Source organism: Mauremys mutica, chromosome 17, assembly GCF_020497125.1.
Source record: "Mauremys mutica isolate MM-2020 ecotype Southern chromosome 17, ASM2049712v1, whole genome shotgun sequence".
Lineage (NCBI taxonomy): Eukaryota > Metazoa > Chordata > Testudines > Geoemydidae > Mauremys > Mauremys mutica.
Window position 1 is genome coordinate 18842420 of NC_059088.1, and position 19934 is coordinate 18862353.

The window sequence follows — 19934 nt, forward strand, 5'->3', positions numbered from 1 at the left end:
CACACCCCAACCCCAACCCCCAACCCCTGCCTCAGCCTTGAGCTCCCCAAAACCCAGAGCCGTCTCCTGCACCCCAAAGTCCTCATCCCTGACCCCACCCCAGAGCCTGCACCCCTAGCCCAGAACCCATACCCCCTCCTGCACTCCAACCCCCTACCCCAGCCCTGAGGCCCCCCAAACCTGGAGCCCCCTCCTGCACCCCAAACCCCTCCTCCCCAGCCCCACCCCAAAGCCCGCATCGGCAGTCAGAGCCCTCACCCCTGCCCACACTCCAATTCCCTGCCCCAGCCAGGAGCCCCCCTGAAACCCTCATTTCTGGCCCCACCCCAAAGCCAGCACCCCCAGCCCAGAGCCCTCATCCTCTCCCACATCCCAACTCCCTGCCTCAACTCACAGCCCCCTCCTACATTCCACATCCCTTGGCACCCCCCAGACTGGAGCCCCCTCCTACACCCCAAACCCCTCATCCCCAACCCCACCCCAGAGCCCACACCTCCAGCCAGAGCCCTCACCCGCTCCTGCACCCCAAGCCTCTATCCCAGCCCAGTGAAAGTGAGTGAGGGTTGGGGAGAGCAAGCCACTGAGGGAGAGGGAATGTAGTGAGTAGGGGTGGAGCCTCAGGGAAGGGGCGGGACAGGGGGCAGGGCCTCAGGGAAGGGGCAGGGCTATGGTTGTTTGGTTTTGTGCCATTAGAAAGTTGGCAACTCTATGTGCCTCACCCCTGCTGGAGCTTCTTCATAGCAACCTCAGCCATTCGAGCTTGGTGCAGAGCAAAAAAGATGATTGATATTGACTGGAGAAAAGCATCCCAGTTCGACAGCACCAGACTGTGGCCTTTCAGCGTGGGGAGCATCAGCAGGCTGATTACTGGCCAGAGGCATAGATTCTGGCAGGCATCAGGAACAGAAGGCAGCTTTGGTTCACAAAGACCCGGAACCACTGGCGATTCCCATTTAACTGTTCAGGTGAGGGTATCGTAGGCCCCTGCTCAGGGCAAGGCACCACAGGCTGTGCTCACAGCATGGCATTCTCAGCACTGAGCTGCCTCACTCGCCCCTGCAACTGGTGGTTGCTCCCGATCGGCTGCGTAACTTGGGCTTGCAGGGCTTGATTATCCGCCAAGACAGACGGTCCATTCGGACAAGTCTGATGATTCTGATGGCTGTGGCAGTGCGGTTGGGTCCATTGTTCTCATGCTGGGTTCAGTGCAGTAGGGCAGGGGTAGGAAATTTTCCTTGTCAAGATCCAAATATCTTGGTCAAGGTATAGTCAAGGTCCAGACTCCAGAGAAAACAATTTTAAAAAATAAAAAAAATGATAAGTAAATTAAAAGATTTTGGGGGCCATTCAAAAGCATCTGGGGGTCCGGATTTGGCCCAGGGCCCACCTATTGACTACCCCTGCTGCAGGGTTACTGTGGTCCAAACAAGCTGTATGGCTCGGTCCTGAGCAGCCAGACCTTGTGATCAGAGCTGGGTCCACAGTCCCATGACAGGAGTCCAGAGTCAGCTGGGTCAGGAGATCAGGAGATCAGAAGCAGGGACAAATTTGAGATCAGAACCACGAGTCAGTAACCAGACTCAGGCCAAGTCAAGATACTGGGGGATCAGAGGCAGGAGACAAACTAGAGATGAGAGATCAGTTGCAGTTGGGGAGGTTTAGGTTGGATATTAGGAAAAACTTTTTCCCTAGGAGGGTGGTGAAGCACTGGAATGGGTTACCTAGGGAGGTGGTGGAATCTCCTTTCGTAGAGGTTTTTAAGGTCAGGTTTGACAAAGCCCTGGCTGGGATGATTTAGTTGGGGATTGGTCCTGCTTTGAGCAGGGGGTTGGACTAGATACCTCCTGAGGTCCCTTCCAACCCTGATATTCTAGGATTCTGTGATTCTCACAAGTCAGATACCAGGAAGTCAAGCTGGGGGAGTGGAAGAAGGAAGCACAAGGCATACAGTCCAGGGTGGAGCCTAGTTGTTCAGCCAGCTTCCTGTTCCTGCTGCTGGCTTTCCCCTTAGTCATCTCTTTTCTGAGCTGAACAGTCTTAATCTTTTTAGTTTCATACCATTTCATACCTTTGATGATCTTAGTTGCCCTTTCCCAGTTCCACTATATCTTTTTTGAGATGGGGAGACCAGAACTGCACACAGTATTCAAGGTGCGGGTGCACCATGGATTTATATAGTGCCATGATAATATTTGCTGTCTTATTTCCATCCCTTTCCTAGTGGTTCTTAGCATTCTGTTAGTCTGTTTGACCATTGCTGTGCACTGAGCAGAAGTTTTCAGAGAACTATCCACGACTCCAAAATCTCTTTCTTGAGTGGTATCAGCTAATTTAAAACCTATCATTTTATATGTGCGTTTGGGATTATTTTTTCCGATGTGCATTACTTTACACTTACCAGTGTTGCATTTCATCTGCCATTTTGTTGCCCAGTCACTCGGTTTTGTGAGATTCCTCTGTGGCTCTTTGTAGTCAGCTTTGGACCAAATATCTTAACTAATTTTGTATCTTCTGCAAACTTTGCCACTTCACTGTAGGCCCCATTTTCCAGATCATAGAATCATAGAAATGTAGGACTGGAAAGGAACTCAATCAATCGTCTAGTCCAGTCTCTTGCACTGAGGCAGGACTAAATATTATCTAGACCATCCCTGGAAGTGTTTGTCTAACCTATTCATCCGATTTATTTTAGACCATTTCTCCAGTTTGTCCAGATCATTTTGAATTCTAATCCTGTCCTCCAATGTGCATGCAACCCAGCTTGGTACATCCACATCTTTAAATGTACTGTCTGCGCCATTATCCAAATCATTTATGAAGCTATTGAATAGAATAAGAGCCAGGACAGATCTCTGTGGGACCTCAGCTTGACTGTGAACCACTGACAACTACTCTCTGAGTAGGTTCGTCTAGGCTCTCTCCCTAGTTTGTTTATGAGACAGTATCAAAAGCCTTACTAAAATCAAGATATATCATATCTACTGCTTCCCCCCATCCACAAAGCTTGTTACGCTGTCAAAGAAGGTGTGACAGTCTGCACCCTTATGTTCACCATTTTTACAAGACTATGATACATTTTGTACAAAATATGACTTGTGAGGTATCATTTGAAAACTCATAATTTGCTGGTCATTACTGTCCTGGTAAAATATGTGTGACAACATTCTATGTAAAGTCATAAGCTTATACTATATGACACTGCTGAGACATGCTCCCAGTTTAGAAAAGCAGGCTTAAACCAGTTCCTCAGAGACAAAAGGCAAACTGATGTCTCGGCCAGGTGCCAACATAAACAAATGGACTATCACCTGATTAAGTGGACATTCTTTGGCAGCAAGAAGGGTGTGAGTGAGAAATTTACATCTTGGCAAAAGAACAGCTGGGACTTCTCATGCAAACAGATTTTCTGCTCCTGAACCTCAGCTGGAGATGACTTTTTAAAAGGAAAATAACTGTAAGAAATGAGAACAGAGGACACAAATCATCTCTCTCTTCATCCCTACTCATGTCATCGACAATACTTGAAAGACTTCATTGGACAAGGGAGAGAGATCCTGGCTGGAAGATTCAGCCAGTAAGACTCTTAGAACATATGATGAGAGAGAGTTTTGCTTTGAATTCGCTTAGCTTGTTAAGTTAGGTATTAGTTTGTGTTTTGCCTTTTATTTCTTTGTACCCAACTCTGACTTTTATGCCTCACTACTTGTAGTCACTTCAAATCTATCTTTTTGTAGTTAATAAACTTGTTTTATTGTTTTATTTACACCAGTGTGTTTGAATTGAAGTGTTTGGGAACTTCATTTGGGATAACAAGATTTGTACATACCATTTTCTATTAATGAAATGACGGGCCGGTTATTCATTGTTTTGCAGGGATTTGGGAGGCTGTTCATTTATTGGTGAAAATGTTTTCAGATGTTCCTGAGGAAATTAGCCTGGGATTTCCAAAGAAGCCTGAGAGAGTTTCAGTCGCCTGTGAAAATCCCAGCCTGAATGCACAATATTTGCATATGCAAATTTAAAGTAATACAATTGTCTCACACACTCTGCACAAGCAACCCCCTGTGGATCCATCAGCTATCCCCACAAATACACCAACCCTGCACACCAGAGTCCATTAGCACTTTCCAGCCACCACCACAGGAATTCTCCTCCTCCACAGGGATGAATTAGAGCTCAGGCACGTAGGTTTCTGCTTAGAGCCCTGTTCTTCATGGTCTGCGATCACAGCTTTCCTTGGAACAAAGGCAGTTACTAGCCTTCATGACTGCAAAGAAAAGCATAAACCTCACTTCAGTGTAACCAACACAATGATGCTACCTGAGCCTGCAGAGAGCCTGAGCCCATCGCTGTGAGAGGGAGGAGCTGCCCCAAATGTAATGGACACAGAGACACTGCCTGAGTCTGCAGAGAGCCTGAGCCAATTGCTCTGAGATGGGGAAGCTGCCTTGACTGTGACTGATACAGCAACACTGCCTGAGTCTGTAAAGAGCTGAGCCTGTCACTGGGAGAGTGGTGAATTGCTCTCTGCATCTCAGTGAGGTGTTAACATCAATATCAGATATTTGAGGGGGCCCTGAGAGGACTCCGTGTGGCAGAAGAGTGCAGGGCACCAGCCCCCTGTGTACAGAGGCAGATATTTACAGGGGTTAGATCATGGAAGGGGGGACAGAGAGCAAGCACATGCTGGATAACATTTCCGGTTTGAATTAATTGCATGGCAGCCTGGAGGTGTGTCTTCCAGGCACCAGCCCTTCAGTCAGGCTGCAGGGATCTCTTTACAGAGTTAGCTGAATTACTGCACTTAGAAAACAGAAAAATAACTACAGAGTCATGCAGACTACAAACAGTGTTAGCCTGATGGAGACAGCGCTGGCCTGGTTCTTATCTGGCTCTGCCAATGGCCTGCTATGTGACCTTGGGCAAGTCCCTTCCCCTCTCTGTTCCTCAGTTTCCCCATCTGTAAAGTGACAAGAATGATACAGCCTCCCTTTGTAACATGCTCAGTGGCTGTTCTTATGCCACCTTCCTTCTCCTCCTGCTTCAGCCTGGTAGCGGCTTCATTTACACGGAGTTTCTGGGGGGCGTTTCTTGCTACAGCCATTGCTAGCTTACTGCCCCCGAGCTCCGGCTGCTACGGCGCCGCGTGGGCGCAGCAGGGAGCGCTTCGCTGCTAGGAAGTCTCGCGTGTCCCACTAGTTGCAGGCTAGAGAACTGGGTTCTGATTTACTCAGACTCAAGCCGTTTTCCCAGCCTCTGTCGGAGCCTCCCCCCGTGTCCTCCCCGCGGCGATCAGCGATACCGACCAGACCCCCAGCGCTGGCAAGTTCCCACCTCCCCAGCCAGCGCCGCTGCGGGGCTGCGGGGCTCGAAGCAGCCTGACGCCTCCCCCGGCTCCCGGGAGCCAGACACCCGCGGCTCCCACCGCACGGCCCCGGGTCACGCGTTGGCGGCAGCGGGGGAGGGACCGAGGCCGGGCCCAGGCTCCCTGCGCTCCCGCCGGCGGGCTGCGGAGGACGCGTGCGCGGTGCGCACCAGCCGGGCCGGCTTCAGGTACGGCCCGGGCGCGCTGGGCCCCGAGAGCGGCCGCGGCCTCGGCCTCCGCCTGCTGCAGCCCGGGCCGGGAGGGTGAGACGCGGGGGGGCCCGGGCCCAGGCCCAGGGGGCTGCGGGACTCAGGGGGTGCCGGCTGTGGGTGCCAGGCTGGGGGGTGTCGGCTGGGGGTTGGATGCCAGCTGTGCCAGGCTGGGGGGTGCCAGGCTGGGGGTTGGATGCCAGCTGTGCCAGCTGGGGTGTTAGGCTGGCGTTGACAGCTGTGCCGGCTGGGGGTGCCAGGCTGGGGGCTGGGGGGTGCCAGGCTGGGGGCTGGGGGGTGCCAGGCTGGGGGTTGGGGTGCCAGCTGTGCCAGCTGGGGTGTTAGGCTGGCGTTGACAGCTGTGCCAGGCTGGGGGGTGCCAGGCTGGGGGGTGCCGGCTGGGGGTGCCAGGCTGGGGGCTGGGGGGTGCCAGGCTGGGGGTTGGGGTGCCAGCTGTGCCAGGCTGGGGTGTTAGGGTGGCGTTGACAGCTGTGCCAGGCTGGGGGGTGCCGGCTGGGGGTGCCAGGCTGGGGGCTGAGGGGTGCCAGGCTGGGGGTTGGGGTGCCAGCTGTGCCAGGCTGGGGGGTGCCGGCTGGGGGTTCCAGGCTGGGGGTTGGGGTGCCAGCTATGCCAGGCTGGGGGTTGGGGTGTCAGCTGTGCCAGGCTGGTGGGTGCCGCTGGGGGTGCCAGGCTGGGGGTTGGGTGCCAGCTGTGCCAGGCTGGGGGTGTTAGGCTGAGGCGTGGGGGATGCCAGGCTGGCATTGACAGCTGTGCCAGGCTGGGGATTCCGGCTGGGGGTGCTAGGCTGGGGGCTGAGGGGTGCCAGGCTGGGGGTTGGGTGCCAGCTGTGCCAGCTGGGGGTGCTAGGCTGGGGGTTGGGGGATACCAGGCTGGCGTTGACAGCTGTTCCAGGCTGGAGGGTGCTGGGTGGGAGGTGCCAGGCAGCGGGGTGCCACCTGTGCCAGGCTCAGGGGCCTGTTGGTGCCAGCGGTGCTGGACTGGGGGAGCTGGGGGTGCTGGGCTGGGGGGTGGATGCTGTTCGGGGGACTGTGCTAGCTTGCGGGTGCCAGCTGTACTAGGCGCAGTCCTTTGCCCTGCTCAGGGGGTGCTGGGCTAGGGGGGTGCAAGTGCTGGATGGAGGGTGTGTGGGTGCTAGGCTGGGAGGTGCAGCTGTGCCAGGCTCAGCCCTCCACTGCACGCTCAGGGGTACCCATCCCCCCACCAGGCATCACCCCTCACAGCCTCCTGTCTCATTGGCCTGCATCAAACCGCCAGCCACCAGGTTTGCGATTCTGAGGGAGTGTCCCGGGCTGTCCTGATCCTTGCAGGCACTGCATAGCTAGGAGCAGACTTTGAAACCCAGTGGGTCCCATTGCCCACCCAGCGCCAGGATCGCTGCCTGGGGATGCCATCCCTGCATTGTCCAGGCATCGCCACGGGCTGCAGGTGCCAGAGGCTGAATTCTGTGGTCATAGAGTGAAGTCCAGAAGGGACCTTTGTGATCATCTAGTCTGACCCCCTGTATAACAACACAGGCTTGTGAACTGCCCCAAATAATTCCTAGAGCAGATCTGTGTTGGGTGGCACTGAACAAGGACCGTGGAAAATACCTCCTTCCCCAGCTGCTATGTGAGTGAGTGGATGGTGCGATAGAGCCCTCCCCTGACCACTGCAGTTAGCACAGGCACATTAAGTCCTGGCGGGGCTGCAGTGGTTAAAGCAGGGGTTCTCAAACTGGGGGTCGTGACCCTTCAGGGGCTCGCAAGGTTATTACATGGGGGGGTTGCGAGCTGGTAGCATCCACCCCCAAATCCTGCTTTGCCTCCAATGTTTATAATGGTGTTAAATGTAAAAAAAAAGTGTTTTTAATTTATAAGGGGGGGGTCACACTCCGAGGCTTGCTGTGTGAAAGGGCTCATCAGTACAAAAGTTTGAGAACCACTAGGCTAGAGGTTTTGTGGAGAGATTTGAAAGGTGAGCAGAGGGGACTGGTAAGTCTTCTCCTTATTCCCCTCCCATAATACAAGGCAGCAAACCCCTTTTAAAGCAAGGTAGTTACCCTGCAGAACTCACCGACACATGATATTATTGCAGCAGCAATTAGCAAGAGTTTTAAAGGGTTAAGTGTCTGTTATAATGTTACCTGGGCAGGGCACAGCCATGGGGCTAAGATGACATTTTCTAAGATTTACCCCAAATGTGCGGGCTAAATAATTGTTATGAGAGCTTGATGAAAATGATACTCTCAGCAACTGTACTGTGAAAATGTTTGATATTGGGTCTGGGACTCGCTGCTGGCTTATCCGTGATACTTGGTGTGGAACAGCTGCTCTGCTCAGCCTGAGGAGCTGTAGTGCCAGAGTGTTATCGATTCACCAACACCCTCTCTTGTGATGTTAAGTGTGTGCAGGGTGCAGCCACCCAGGGAGCTCCCTGGAGGTCAGTGAAGGCCCGGTCATTGTGTGGCCCCGCTGGGGGTACTGGCGCGCTGAGGCAGGCAGAGATGTACCCGAGAGTCTGGTGCAGGGAGTCTGGGTGTCTTCGCCCACCCTCAGGAATTGAATACTGAAATTGAAGCTGGCTGAAATATGAACGTTGTGCAGTTCTCAGGAAATGGCTAGTGACAGTTCTGTGGCACCTATAGTTCAGGTGTGTCCTGGGGCTGCGTTCCAGGCTGCTGGATTCCTGGGGTGAGCGTCTTCTGTGGGGCAGCTAGAATGAGGGCCGGGGTGTTGCACTAAATTAGGGTTCTTCTCCCCCAATTTAATCTGACTCCAAAAAGCATCCATTGTGTCCCTAGAGAAGAGACAGTGAGCAGGGTTTAAAATGACCAGGGCTCCATTTCTGGGCCACAGGACTAGACTGATGGGCTGGGGCAGGGTAGCTTTCCTCTGGCCCTTGTCACTTCAGGATCTGAGCCCCAGACGCACACCAGGAGCAAACAGGAAAGAGCAGGATGTCAAAGTGCCCGGGATCCGTGGGTGCATGCGGGGAAGAGGGGGCGGGGGGAACTGCTGCATGGAGAGCGCTTTCAAAAATCTGTCTTTAGTGGGTCCTCCTCCAAGCACCCCAGCTAGAAGCATGGTTTGATCCCCATCTCACCCGGGGTGCCGAGACTCAGCGTGGTTGGGAACTGCCCAGTGACTGTAGGTGCCTTGGGGACCCCGGGTGGCTGAGGCAGGAGTCTCCAGGTGGCCCTGCACTGCCCGGGTGAGGTGAGGGCAGCCGGAAGGAATGCAGAATCGCCAGCCATTTCCTCAAGGGAGAGCCAGGAGAGATCACAGCTCTGATAGGTGCTGGCATCTGCCCAGTGCTGCCAGACTGCCTGGGGACTGGTGCCGCCCCAGGGTTCGGCACCTTGCTCCCCCTCGTCTGTGACCATCTGAACCCCGAGCAGATAATCCTACTTTTTCTGGGGCCAGCCTGCGGTGGGAGCAGCTCTGACACACTGTGCCACCTTCTTCCACTTCCCAGAGATCACGTGCCTCTGGGACAAGGGGCGTCTCAGGCCCGGAAGGGCATCTAGCAATCCCACAATGTCCCAGGCCTACTAGGGGACCCAGCACTTCAGCCTTAGCACCCCCTTAGCAGGTGCGGGGATATGAATAGGGCCCTGAATCCATTGAGCACTCTGGTCTCTGGCCCAGGCCCTGTTCCCCAATGAAGAGGTGCTCATGGATCTGCCCAAGGGGGGGGGGCACAGGAATTTATCCCAACTCCTCTGTGGAGCAGCATTCTTGTTGTGGCTGCCAGGTGCATTCTGGAATTTGGGCTCTGCGTCATGGCCCCAGGGAGTTTGCTCTGGGGGCAGCTAGGCCCGACCTGGTTCAGTGAGTGGGGGGGTGCAGAAGGGCTCTGCAGTGGGCTGGGCCATGCCTCTCCACTGACCTAGGGTGACCAGATGTCCTGATTTTATAGGGACAGTCCCAATATTTCTTATATAGGGCAGCCGGAAGGAATGCAGAATCGCCAGCCATTTCCTCAAGGGAGAGCCAGGAGAGATCACAGCTCTGATAGGTGCTGGCATCTGCCCAGTGCTGCCAGACTGCCTGGGGACTATTACCCCACACCTCCCATCCCGATTTTTCACACTTTCTATCTGGTCACCCTACCCTGACCCCTGGCACTCTGGGGACAGAGTACGTTAGGCCCAGGGCTGGTGGCTGCAGTGTCTGGCCCCATTGTCAGGCAGTTAATTGATGGGCTGCAGAGCACGTGGAGTGAAAAGGGATGTAGATGGTGCCATCTTCCCCCTCCCCTCTGCTGCCCTAGAGCAGCAGGGGTTGGAGCCTTTGGGGCTATGAAGCTGTGAGGGCCAGGTTGGAACCAGGGATGGGGATGGAGGGAGGCCCTGGGCCAGGTTAGAGATGGGGGCACAGGAGCAGCAGGGTGCTAGGAACGTGTCTCCCCACAGTGCGCTTTCTAACACGCTGCTGTGTCTGCCTGCAGCACCAATGGCGTCGGCCATCCCTCCAAACTTCTCCTGGGTGGTGCCCGGCAAGCTGGCAGGGCTGGCCATGCCACGGCAGCCCTCACACTACCAGTACATGCATGAGCATGGCATTCGGCACCTGGTGTCGCTGACCGAGCGCAGCCCACCCAACCACGACACCTGCCCTGGCATCAAGCTCCATCGCCTCCGCATCCAGGACTTCTGTGCCCCGTCGCTGGAGCAGATCAAGCACTTCCTGCAGATTGTGGAGGATGCCAGCAACAAGGGCGAGGTGTGGCCTGTCCGTAACCTCTCCCCGCACACATCCCTCGGGGGGGAGGGATAGCTCAGTGGTTTGAGCATTGGCCTGCTAAACCCAAGGGTCTGAGTTCAATCCTTGAGGGGGACATTTAGGGATCTGGGGAAAAAATCTGTCTGGGGCTTGGTCCTGCAGGGGGTTGGACTAGATGACCTCCTGAGGTCCCTTACAACCCTGACATTCTATGATACACACCCCTGCAGCCTGATTGGCGGCTGTTGGTCTGAGAGTGCCATGTGGCTGTGATGCCCAGGAAGTGCCTGCACTCTCCCTGTGTGCTTCCCTTTCTGCTAGAGCCCGGAAACCTGCCGGGACCCATCCAGGATTTGGGCTCGGATCTGAAAACACCCCGACTCTTTGGGGCTCAGGTCAGCTCTTATCACCTCGCCCTGCCTGTGGGGTTGGCACAACAGTGGCTGCATGCCCTGCTCTCGCGGGCCACCCCCTCACCACACTGTGTGTGCTGCAGAATGAGTGCACTGAGGAATCACAGCAACTCCAAATAATGCAGCTGTGGCCAGAGACGGGTTACGGACACAGGGCATGGGGAGCTGGGAGCCCCCACCAGGTTGAGCCCCAAGGACTAGGCTGTGGTGTTGGAAGGGGGAGGAAGTGTCAGGGTTGGGGCAGGTCTGAAAAGGCCTGGACACTCGGGGTGGGTTTGGGTCGGCTGTGCCTGGGGAGGGTTCAGATTGGGCTTTAAAACTGGGCCCGAGCAGACCTCTGCTTCAAGCCCAAACTCTGGCCGGAGCAGCAGGAAGGGCTCTGGGCCTGTGGGTGGAGATTGCTGCTCTTCTGGGGCGGGTCCCAGGAGAAGGGGCCAAGGTCTGAGCCAGCAGTGCTGGAGTTCCCCCTTCCTGGTGGGGCTTCTCATGCCTTGTGCTGTGACCCAGCTCAGGCATGTCCCCTCTGGGTCTGGCCCGCACTCAGTGATGGGAACAGCCCTGGTCCCTAGAGCTGGGGTCATTGTGCCTCACACTGTGGCCATGGGAGCTTCCCAGTGCTGGCTGGTATGGGACCCAGCTCGAGGTCCAGGCCCTGGCCACCTGCTGTAGGCAGTATGGGGCCAGAGACACATGGCTGTGCCATTCTGATTCCATCCAGTAGAGGGCAGGGCTGAATGCTAGCTAGCTCCCAGGAGGAGGTGGGAGTTGGTGGTGTGGGATCTGCCGTGGGGACAGTAACAGGGCTTTCCATGGCCCCACAGACACGAGGACTGGCATTGCCTATGCCACAGCAAATCTCTGCCTGGGGGCACAGGGCTGGCATATAGCAGCCCCCTGCAGCTCTGTGTGAGCAGCCACTCGGCCCCAGGCAGCCTGTAACTGCCTTGGAGGGCCGTGGCGCAGCAGGTTCTCAAACGTCACCAAGGGTGTGGGGGGATTTCCCAGAGTCACCCCAACTCTGAGGCTGGCCGGGGTGGGATAGATCTTACAGCTCCTTACCCCTCCCCTCCCCACTCCAGTGGGGCAGGGCCAAGTGCTGTTCTGCACCAGTGCCCAGCGTGGATTCTGGGGGCACCGCACCATCTCCACCCTACCACGCCCTCTGGGGCCTGACTGCCCATCATGGGAGCCTGTAGTCCAGACGCCCAAGCAGCCATCACTGTGAACGTGCTGAGAAAAATGCTAGGGCAGGACGAGGAGCCTGCCAGCCCCTGGGTATTTCCCGCTGCTGCTGTGAACCCAGAGGAGTGCCTGGTTCTGGGTGAGCAGAGGGCAGTAATTCTCCTTCAGCCTCATGGCATCTCTCCCCACACCACAACCAGGGCTTCTGACTACTGGGCCAGCCAGGGCACTCACGCTGGGGACACCCAGCTCTGCCACTCAGTCCCGGAGATGGGGGCAGGCCTCTCCTGCTCTGTGGTCCCTCTCCTGCGGGGAAATTTACCTGCTCCCAGGCAGCGAGATGCGAGTGGAGGTGAAGGTACCAGGCCTGGTCTAACCTTGCCGTGTGCTGTTCCCACAGGCCGTGGCGGTGCACTGCATGCTGGGATTTGGTAGGACGGGAACCATGCTGGCCTGTTACCTGGTGAAGGCCCAGAAACTCACTGGGGTCGATGCCATCCACGAGATCCGGAGAATCCGGCCTGGAGCCATCGAGACGCATGACCAGGAGAAAGCCGTGATCCAGTTCCACCACCACATCAAATAGCCACAGCCAGAGCCCCCCCCCCCCCCCTGCACACGGGGGAGGGGGGGGCCAGAGGGACAGGGCTGCTCAGCTACGCAGACACCTTCAGGCGGACCCTCCTGGGTCTGTGGCTGGGCGTTTCTGGACCCATGGAGGGGACCTTCCCAACTCCTCTGAGCAGGGAGTGCCTGGCTGCTGAGGGGAGCGGGGGCTGGGCTCAGAGCCTGGGGCCAGACCCCATTCTTGGCAGCATCTGCCTGCACTGGGGCAGGGGTTGCCCCAGCCCCCTTTACTCGAGACAGACGGGATGAGCTCTGAATCGGGGAGGGGCAAAGGGCAGCGACGTGGAAGGGGAGCCCCATAGGGCAGCGTCTCCTCCAGTCCCCTGTGATCCTTGCCCTGGGAGAGCCAGGCCCCTAGAGACGGAGTGGGGCTTTGCCCTGCAGGGAGGCTGTGCATGCCTGCCGGGTGTGTGGGCTGGAGCCTGTCCAGCCAAGGGCTGTAGATGAGGCTGGAGGTGTCGGGGGGTTTATTCTTCTGAGCTGCCGCAACCATGTCCGCCCCCCGCCCTGAATAAAAGAAGCTGGCGTTGAGTCCCGTCGTAGTCTCTGTGTGGGACATCATGGGCAGGGAGGGATTTACACCCGCTGCTCCCATGGGCACCTGTGCTTCCTGTGGGTGTGTCCAGTGCTGCGCAGAAGTGAAGGGGGGTGGGGAGCAGCTGGGGCAGGTCAACATGGGGGTTGTGGCTACATGAGAAGTGGTCTCCGTGCTGTGCAGCCAGTGTGGGATTCTCCCTGGTGCAGAGGCTGCAGGTCCAGGGTAGCCAGCTGTGCCATGCTGCACCAGGCTCCGCCCTGGGCTCTCGGTGCTGCAGACCAGCAGTGGGGGCATCTGCTGCTGCAAACCAGCTTCCCCAGCACACAACCTATCCAAGGCCAGCAAGAGGTGGAGCCTTAGGCCAGATTGGAGGGGCACTTCCCTCCTGGCACCTGCGTCATCCCCTCCTGCAAGCCACGCCTGCTGCTAAAGCTGGAAAGTACCTGCCACAGAGGGAGACCCAGAGGAATGGCTGGAAAGCGCCCAGGGCCCTTCCCTTGCTGTGCAGAGGGGCCTGGTTGTTAGAGGGTTCTAGGCCATTCCCTCTGCCCCAGGGCCCCCACAACAGACATCACAGCCTCAAAGCCACTATGCTTAGCACAGCTGTCCCGGGTGGGAGCAGGGAGGGCAGCGCCGCTGCAGGGCCCAGGAGCCGAGCTGCCCCTGTAGCTGCCTGGCTTGTGCCAGCCTGGAGCAATAGCTGTGTGCTGGGCTGTTTGGCTGACGGTGGGCCCTAAATACAAACCAATCAGCTGGGGGCAGTGTGGAGCCCTGTTTGTGCCCCTCCCTCCTCCCCACTCCGCCTAGGCAGGCTGCAGGTTTGTCAGTGCGGCTGAGAAGGGGAATGAGGATTTCCCACTCCTAGGGAAGGGAGCAGGCCTGCATGAGCCTCTGCCCTTTTACTCCAGAGCTGCATTTGCCTTCATCATAGCAGTGCCCACTGCCTGGGTCCTGGCTGTTAGTTAGCTGTGGAGTTGCAGTAGCTCCTAGAGGCTGCAGTCCTAGGTGCTGTACAGGCACATGACCAAAAGCCAGTGCCAGCCCTGAGGCGCTTACGATCCAAATTTTACACTTTGGTTGCCTCAGAGGCCTCCCCTGTAGTGCCCCAGAACTCAACAGTTAATCTGCAGAGTCACTGGGCTGCTGGGAATCAGGATTCCTTGTTCTGTTCCCCTCCGAGCAGAGTGTAGCCTAGGTCAGAGGCAGCCTAGCCAAGCACTTAGCAGAGCACATTCCTTCTGAAAGGCAGCATGGCCAAGTGGCTGAGACCTGGCTCTGCCAGATGGAAGAGGGCTCTGTTCCCAGCCGTGCCAACAGTGACCTCGTGCAGCGACCCCTTCTGTGAAATGGATGCATGGCACTTTCGATCATTATCCTCCCTCTGGGGCACCTGGCATTGCCACTGTCAGTAGACAGGATACTGGGCTAGATGGACCTTTGGTCTGACCCAGTACAGCCGTTCTTACTTTCCTCCTGCTGTGGTGGGGGGTCCGAGACCTTGGCTGATAAGGGCTGTAAAGTGCACAGAGATATTAATGGCAGTTGGAAGAGCTGGGACTGCTGGTCTCCACAGGTAGCTCTAGGCCAGACGGTGCGTTACAGGGGCCTTTTGCTCTGTGTTTTCTCAGATGCAGGCAGGAATGCAGGGCTGACTGGATGCACCATGCAAGGCGCTTGGCAAGTCTGAAAAGAGTTTGGGCTGCTTTCCTCCAGTGGAAACCCTCCTGGCCTTTGCCCAGTGGTGCCCCCTGAAGCCATGGCTTCCCCAGGCATCAGCTCTCTGCCTTCCCTTTGCTGCATGCAGGGAGCTGTGTCTTGGGAGCCAGGGTGACCAGCTCTCTGGTTGGACGCATCTGTCTCTCCTCCCTCGTCTGTGGTCTGTTAGGTCGTTTGCCATGCGTGGCTGGATTGATGTTTAGCATGGTCTGATTGGGAGCCATGTGTTGAGCCAAACAGCCTGCTAGGCAAGGCTGAGAGCTTCCCATGTCCTCTGATTCCTTGTCCCTTTAGGGTCCCTTAATGAGGGGGAGGGGCTACTCAGGGAGAACAGGGGGTTAAAAAACCAGCTCCTAAGTGACCGCAGGCGTTTCACCAGCGAGTTTAGAGAGGGAATACAACTAATTAACAATCTCTGAACTCAGGCCAATTAACACCCCCCTCCAAAAAATCCCCACCAAGTCTGCAGGAGTGAAAGGAATGCAGGCAGAAGTCCAGCAGCAGAGGGGGGCTGTCCAGTTTATTGCACTGAATGCAGCATGAACAATTATCTGCCTTGTGGGCCGGTGGCGTGTGTGCATTCAGTGCAAGGAGCTCTTGGCCTACAGAGACTGTGTATGGGACCCTGAGACCAGAGTGGCTGAATTGGAGGAGCTAAAGGAGACAGAGAGGTACAGAGAAGAGGCTTTCTGGGACACAGAAGAGTGGTCCCACGCCCAGTCTGACAGCACCTGTGCAGCTGAGGAGGATGAAAGTCTCATGGAAGGAGAACATCAGGCTGGAGCAGAGGGAAATGATCCCATAGTTGGGACTCTCCTTCCAGATGATGTCATGGTATCCTCTTGCACTGAGGATACCTCTCCAAGGGAGGGGAGCCCAGTTATCAGGAAGAGACAGGTAATAGTAATGGGGGACTGGATTTTTAGAAATACACATAGCTGGGTTTGTCAGAACAAGGAGAACTGCATGGCGAATAGCTTGTTGGTTGTAAAGATTGTGGATCTCACACAAGCCATCTAGACCAGAGGTTCCCAGATTTTCTTATTGCATACCCCCTGCCAGATCTACCAGCTACCTGCATACCCCTGCCAGATCTATCAGCTACCCGTGTTCCTCCTTCCAGATCTACCAGCTGCCCGCATACCTCTACCAGAATACAGGGTTTATATTTTAAGTCATAGAATCATAGAATATCTGGGTTGGAAGGGACCTCAGGAGGTCATCTAGTCCAACCCCCTGCTCAAAGCAGGACCAATCCCCAACTAAATCATCCCAGCCAGGGCTTTGTCAAGCCTGACTTTAGAAACCTCTAAGAAAGGAGATTCCACCACTTCCCTAAGTAACCCATTCCAGTACTTCACCACCCTACTAGTGAAAAAGTTTTTCCTAATATCCAACCTAAACCTCCCCCACTGCAACTTGAGACCATTACTCCTTGTTCTGTCATCTGGCACCACTGAGAACAGTCTAGATCCATCCTCTTTGGAACTCCCTTTGAGGTAGTTGAAAGCAGCTATCAAATCCCCCCTCATTCTTCTCTTCTGCAGACAGAACAATCCCAGTTCCCTCAGCCTCTCCTCATAAGTCATGCTCCAGGCCCCTAATCATTTTTGTTGCCCTCCGCTGGACTCTTTACAGTTTTTCCACATCCTTCTTGTAGTGTGGGGCCCAAAATTGAATACAGTACTCCAGATGAGGCCTCACCAATGTCGAATAGAGGGGAATGGTCACGTCCCTCAATCTGCTGGCAATGCCCCTACTTATACAGCCCAAAATGCTGTTAGCCTTCTTGGCAACAAGGGCACACTGTCGACTCATATCCAGCTTCTCATCCACTGTAACCCCTAGGCCCTTTTCTGCAGAACTGCTGCCTAGCCATTCGGTCCCTAGTCTGTAGCAGTGCATGGGATTCTTCCATCCTAAGTGCAGGACTCTGCATTTGTCCATGTTGACCCTCATCAGATTTCTTTTGGCCCAATCCTCTAATTTGTCTAGGTCCCTTTGTATCCTAGCCCTACCCTCCAGCGTATCTACCACTCCTCCCAGTTTAGTGTCATCTGCAAATTTGCTGAGGGTGCAATCCATGCCATCCTCCAGATCATTAATGAAGATATTGAACAAAACCAGCCCCAGGACCGACCCTGATACCGGCTGCCAACTAGACACGGAGCCATTGATCACTACCTGTTGAGCCAACGATCTTTTAATGCTCAAGCAGTGTACAAAATGTACAAATTATAATACACAAACACACATGATATAAAGGACTATAGTACATATTTACGGTTTTAGTTTTAATGTATGCGTACTTTTGACTAATGTAAATAATGGCTTAGTAGTACCACTCACCATTAACGTGACAGACAAGGTTGTTTGAGGACAGGCGTATAATGTTTGCCGTGATAGGTGACTGTTTGAGTTGTAAGTTGTTTTCTACATAGAGGCACTGATGATACTTTGGTTTCATTCCAGTGTGTGATGAAAATCCACTTTCACACAGGTACATTGTAGCAAATGGCATCAAAACCTTGCACAGCCCCGTCTGAGAATTCGGGGAACTCTGCTCGCATCTGGATCCCAGACTCAGCCAACTGCTTTTGTTCCAGCTGCAGAGCAAAGTACTGGCTGCTCATGACACGGTTCACTAATTGAGTTAGGACATCATTGGCCATGTCATCAATTCGACGTGACACTGTTGTTTGATAACGGCACTAACTGAATTAATTTTTGGGCCTTCTCTCCAAGCATAGTGCTCACCATGTCTGCAGCCGCAGGTCGTGTTAGTTCCTCTGCTATGGTGTGAGGTTTTCCTGACTTCACAACTCTGTAACTCACTAGTGATGCTTCAAGGGCCTTAAGATTGTCACCAGGAGCAGCAAAGTGCAAAACTTCCTTGCTCGCCATTAGCTGCACCCACTTGCATTTGAAAAATGCTGGTAGTTTGCCCTTGTGTTGTTCATGTTTGGTTTCCAGAATATCTGTGTAGAAGAGATGGTTTTAGGCTGTTTGACAGAACTTCACCACGTAGCGCACACTGCAGCTGAGGGTATTCACTGTCTCCAGCCCAAATAAAGCCCATTTCCATGGACTTTTCATCACATTTACGTCTCTTTGATATACATCCTGTTTTGTCCCTGGTGTCAACGTTTCGCTTCACAGGCTGAGATCCGCATGTTGAGTCGGTAATCGTCGTCTCATCAGCGATGTCAGCAAGTGCATTGGTACTGGCAGGACAAATTTCATCACTTCCCTTCTCATCACTGATACTTTGTATGTTCTTCCTAACACTACCTGTCTTAGTCATCTGTCCATATTGCACTGTTACGTACAGATATAGTTACAGTGCGACATATACAACCAAAAAAAAAAACCCCTACGTTCTGGGCTCAGTTAGACTGGACACTTGCTGGGCAACGGAACCCGCGCTGTACGGTGATTGGACTCTGTACATCAGCGTCTCTGTGTATCAGGGTACTCATTGGTACATCTTGAAGTAAATTAACTACCGTATTCTCTGTATCCTTGTAAAGAGGAGAGGATAGACGTTGATAAATACAGGTAGGAACTGAAGAGAAACAGTCAAAGGAAAAAGAGTCCCATTCAATTACATCACATGATGGTAGACAACTAAATATTGACAAATACTATAAGCGCTTGTGTATGAATGATAGAAGTCTAAACACTAAGACGGGTGAACTTGAGTGCCTAATATTAAACAAGGATATTGGTATAATAGGTGGAATAATGATAATCAGTGGGACACAGGAATACGAGGCTGCAAAATATAGAGGATTGACAGAGTAGGTCATGCTGGTGGGGGGGTGGCACTATGTATGAAAGAAAGCAAAGAATCAAATAGTAAAAATTTTAAATGACTAACAGTACCATGGAATATCTAGGGATAGAAATTCCATGCTTGAATAAAGGGCATAGCAGTAGGACTGTATTACCGCTTGATAATGGTGACCATAATGTAATTAAATTTAATATCCTCAGGGGGTGGGGGGAATACCAAAGAAACAAATCACAATAGCATTTAACTTCAGAAAGGGGAACTAGAGAAAAATGAGGAAGCTAGTTAAATGGAAATTAAAAGGAACAGTCACGAGCGAAATGCCTGCAAGCTTCATGAAAACTTTTTAAAAACACCATAATACAGGCTGTGATGGGGTGAACTCACCCTCGCTAACCCTGCAAGAGCTTAATTAGGCCACGAGGCCCAATCAACTAATTAGGCTGCAAACAGGGGAGATGTAGGCTGGAGGCAGCTAATTAAGGACAAGTTCACCTGTGCAGGAACAGGCAGAGCCTCTTCTAAAGCCAGAGAGCTGGCTGCAGTGGGAGCTGCTGCAGGGAAGTAGGTGGCAATTTCTCTCTGAAGGGTGGGAGTTGGAGACTAGCAAACCCAGAGAGGGGAGAAGCCCGGGGAAACAGCAGCAAGAGGGAGGACTGTACAGGGACTGTTGCTGCTTGTTATAGGGTCCCTGGGGTAGAACCCAGTGTAGAAGATGGGCCCAGGTTCCTCTACCAGCCACTGGGGAGTGGCAAGAGTGTTGGAGGTGCCAGCCAGACAGCAGGTCTGGAAAGACTGAATCCCACAGAAGGGGAGGACTTTAGTGACCTGGCCAGAGCGCCAAGCCACGAAGAGGGAAACTGCAGACCTGGGAGCGAGTGGGGCAGTAAAGTGAGACAAGATGGGAGAAAACAACACTGGAACAGGAACGTAATCTGACAGAGCTAATCCCCAGGATAACCAGCAGGAGGTGCTGCTTGCAGTGAGTGGACCCCCTGACACAAGCTCAAACGAAATGCATACCCCAAATGAAAAAGAACAGTAATAAGAGGATTAAACAACTTCCAAGGTTAAACAACAGCGTAAAAGAGGCGGTTAGAGTCCAAAAGGCATTCTTTAAAGATTGGAAGTAAAACCCTACTGAGGAAAATAGAAAGGAGCATAAGCTCTCTTGGGCCAAGTGTGAAAGTATAATTAGGCAGGTCAAAAAAGAATTTGAAAAGCAACTAGCAAAAGACACAAAAATTAACAGCAATTTTTTTTAAGTACATCAGAGGCAGGAAGCCTGCCACATGATCAGTGGGGCCCCTGGATGATCGAGGTGCTAAAGGACCATTAAAGATAGACAAGGCCATTGGGGAGAAGTC

The 19934-nt window shown here is 54.0% G+C and overlaps 1 protein-coding gene across 3 annotated transcripts; it reads left to right on the forward strand.

Annotated features, from left to right (window-relative positions):
* Positions 1–5171: 5171 nt before the first annotated feature.
* DUSP23 (dual specificity phosphatase 23) lies at positions 5172–13051 on the forward strand. Of its 3 annotated transcripts, none has more exons than XM_044991907.1 (3): positions 5172–5322; positions 10024–10298; positions 12294–13051. In XM_044991907.1, exons 2-3 carry the CDS (start codon positions 10029–10031, stop codon positions 12477–12479), a joined length of 456 nt encoding a protein of 151 aa, XP_044847842.1. In that variant the 5' UTR covers positions 5172–5322; positions 10024–10028; the 3' UTR covers positions 12480–13051. The 3 variants fall into 3 exon arrangements, with proteins under 3 accessions (XP_044847842.1, XP_044847840.1, XP_044847841.1); XM_044991905.1 differs by lacking the exon at positions 5172–5322 and adding an exon at positions 5344–5628; XM_044991906.1 differs by lacking the exon at positions 5172–5322 and adding an exon at positions 5345–5553.
* Positions 13052–19934: the final 6883 nt, after the last annotated feature.

What these genes read in the sequence shown, in the direction of transcription:
- DUSP23 (XM_044991907.1), top strand. Translation starts at nt 10,029, where the DNA reads ATGGCGTCGGCCATCCCTCCAAACTTCTCCTGGGTGGTGCCCGGCAAG. An exon ending in ATGCCAGCAACAAGGGCGAG is followed by an intron (nt 10,299 to 12,293) that starts GTGTGGCCTGTC and finishes CTGTTCCCACAG; the next exon opens with GCCGTGGCGGTGCACTGCAT.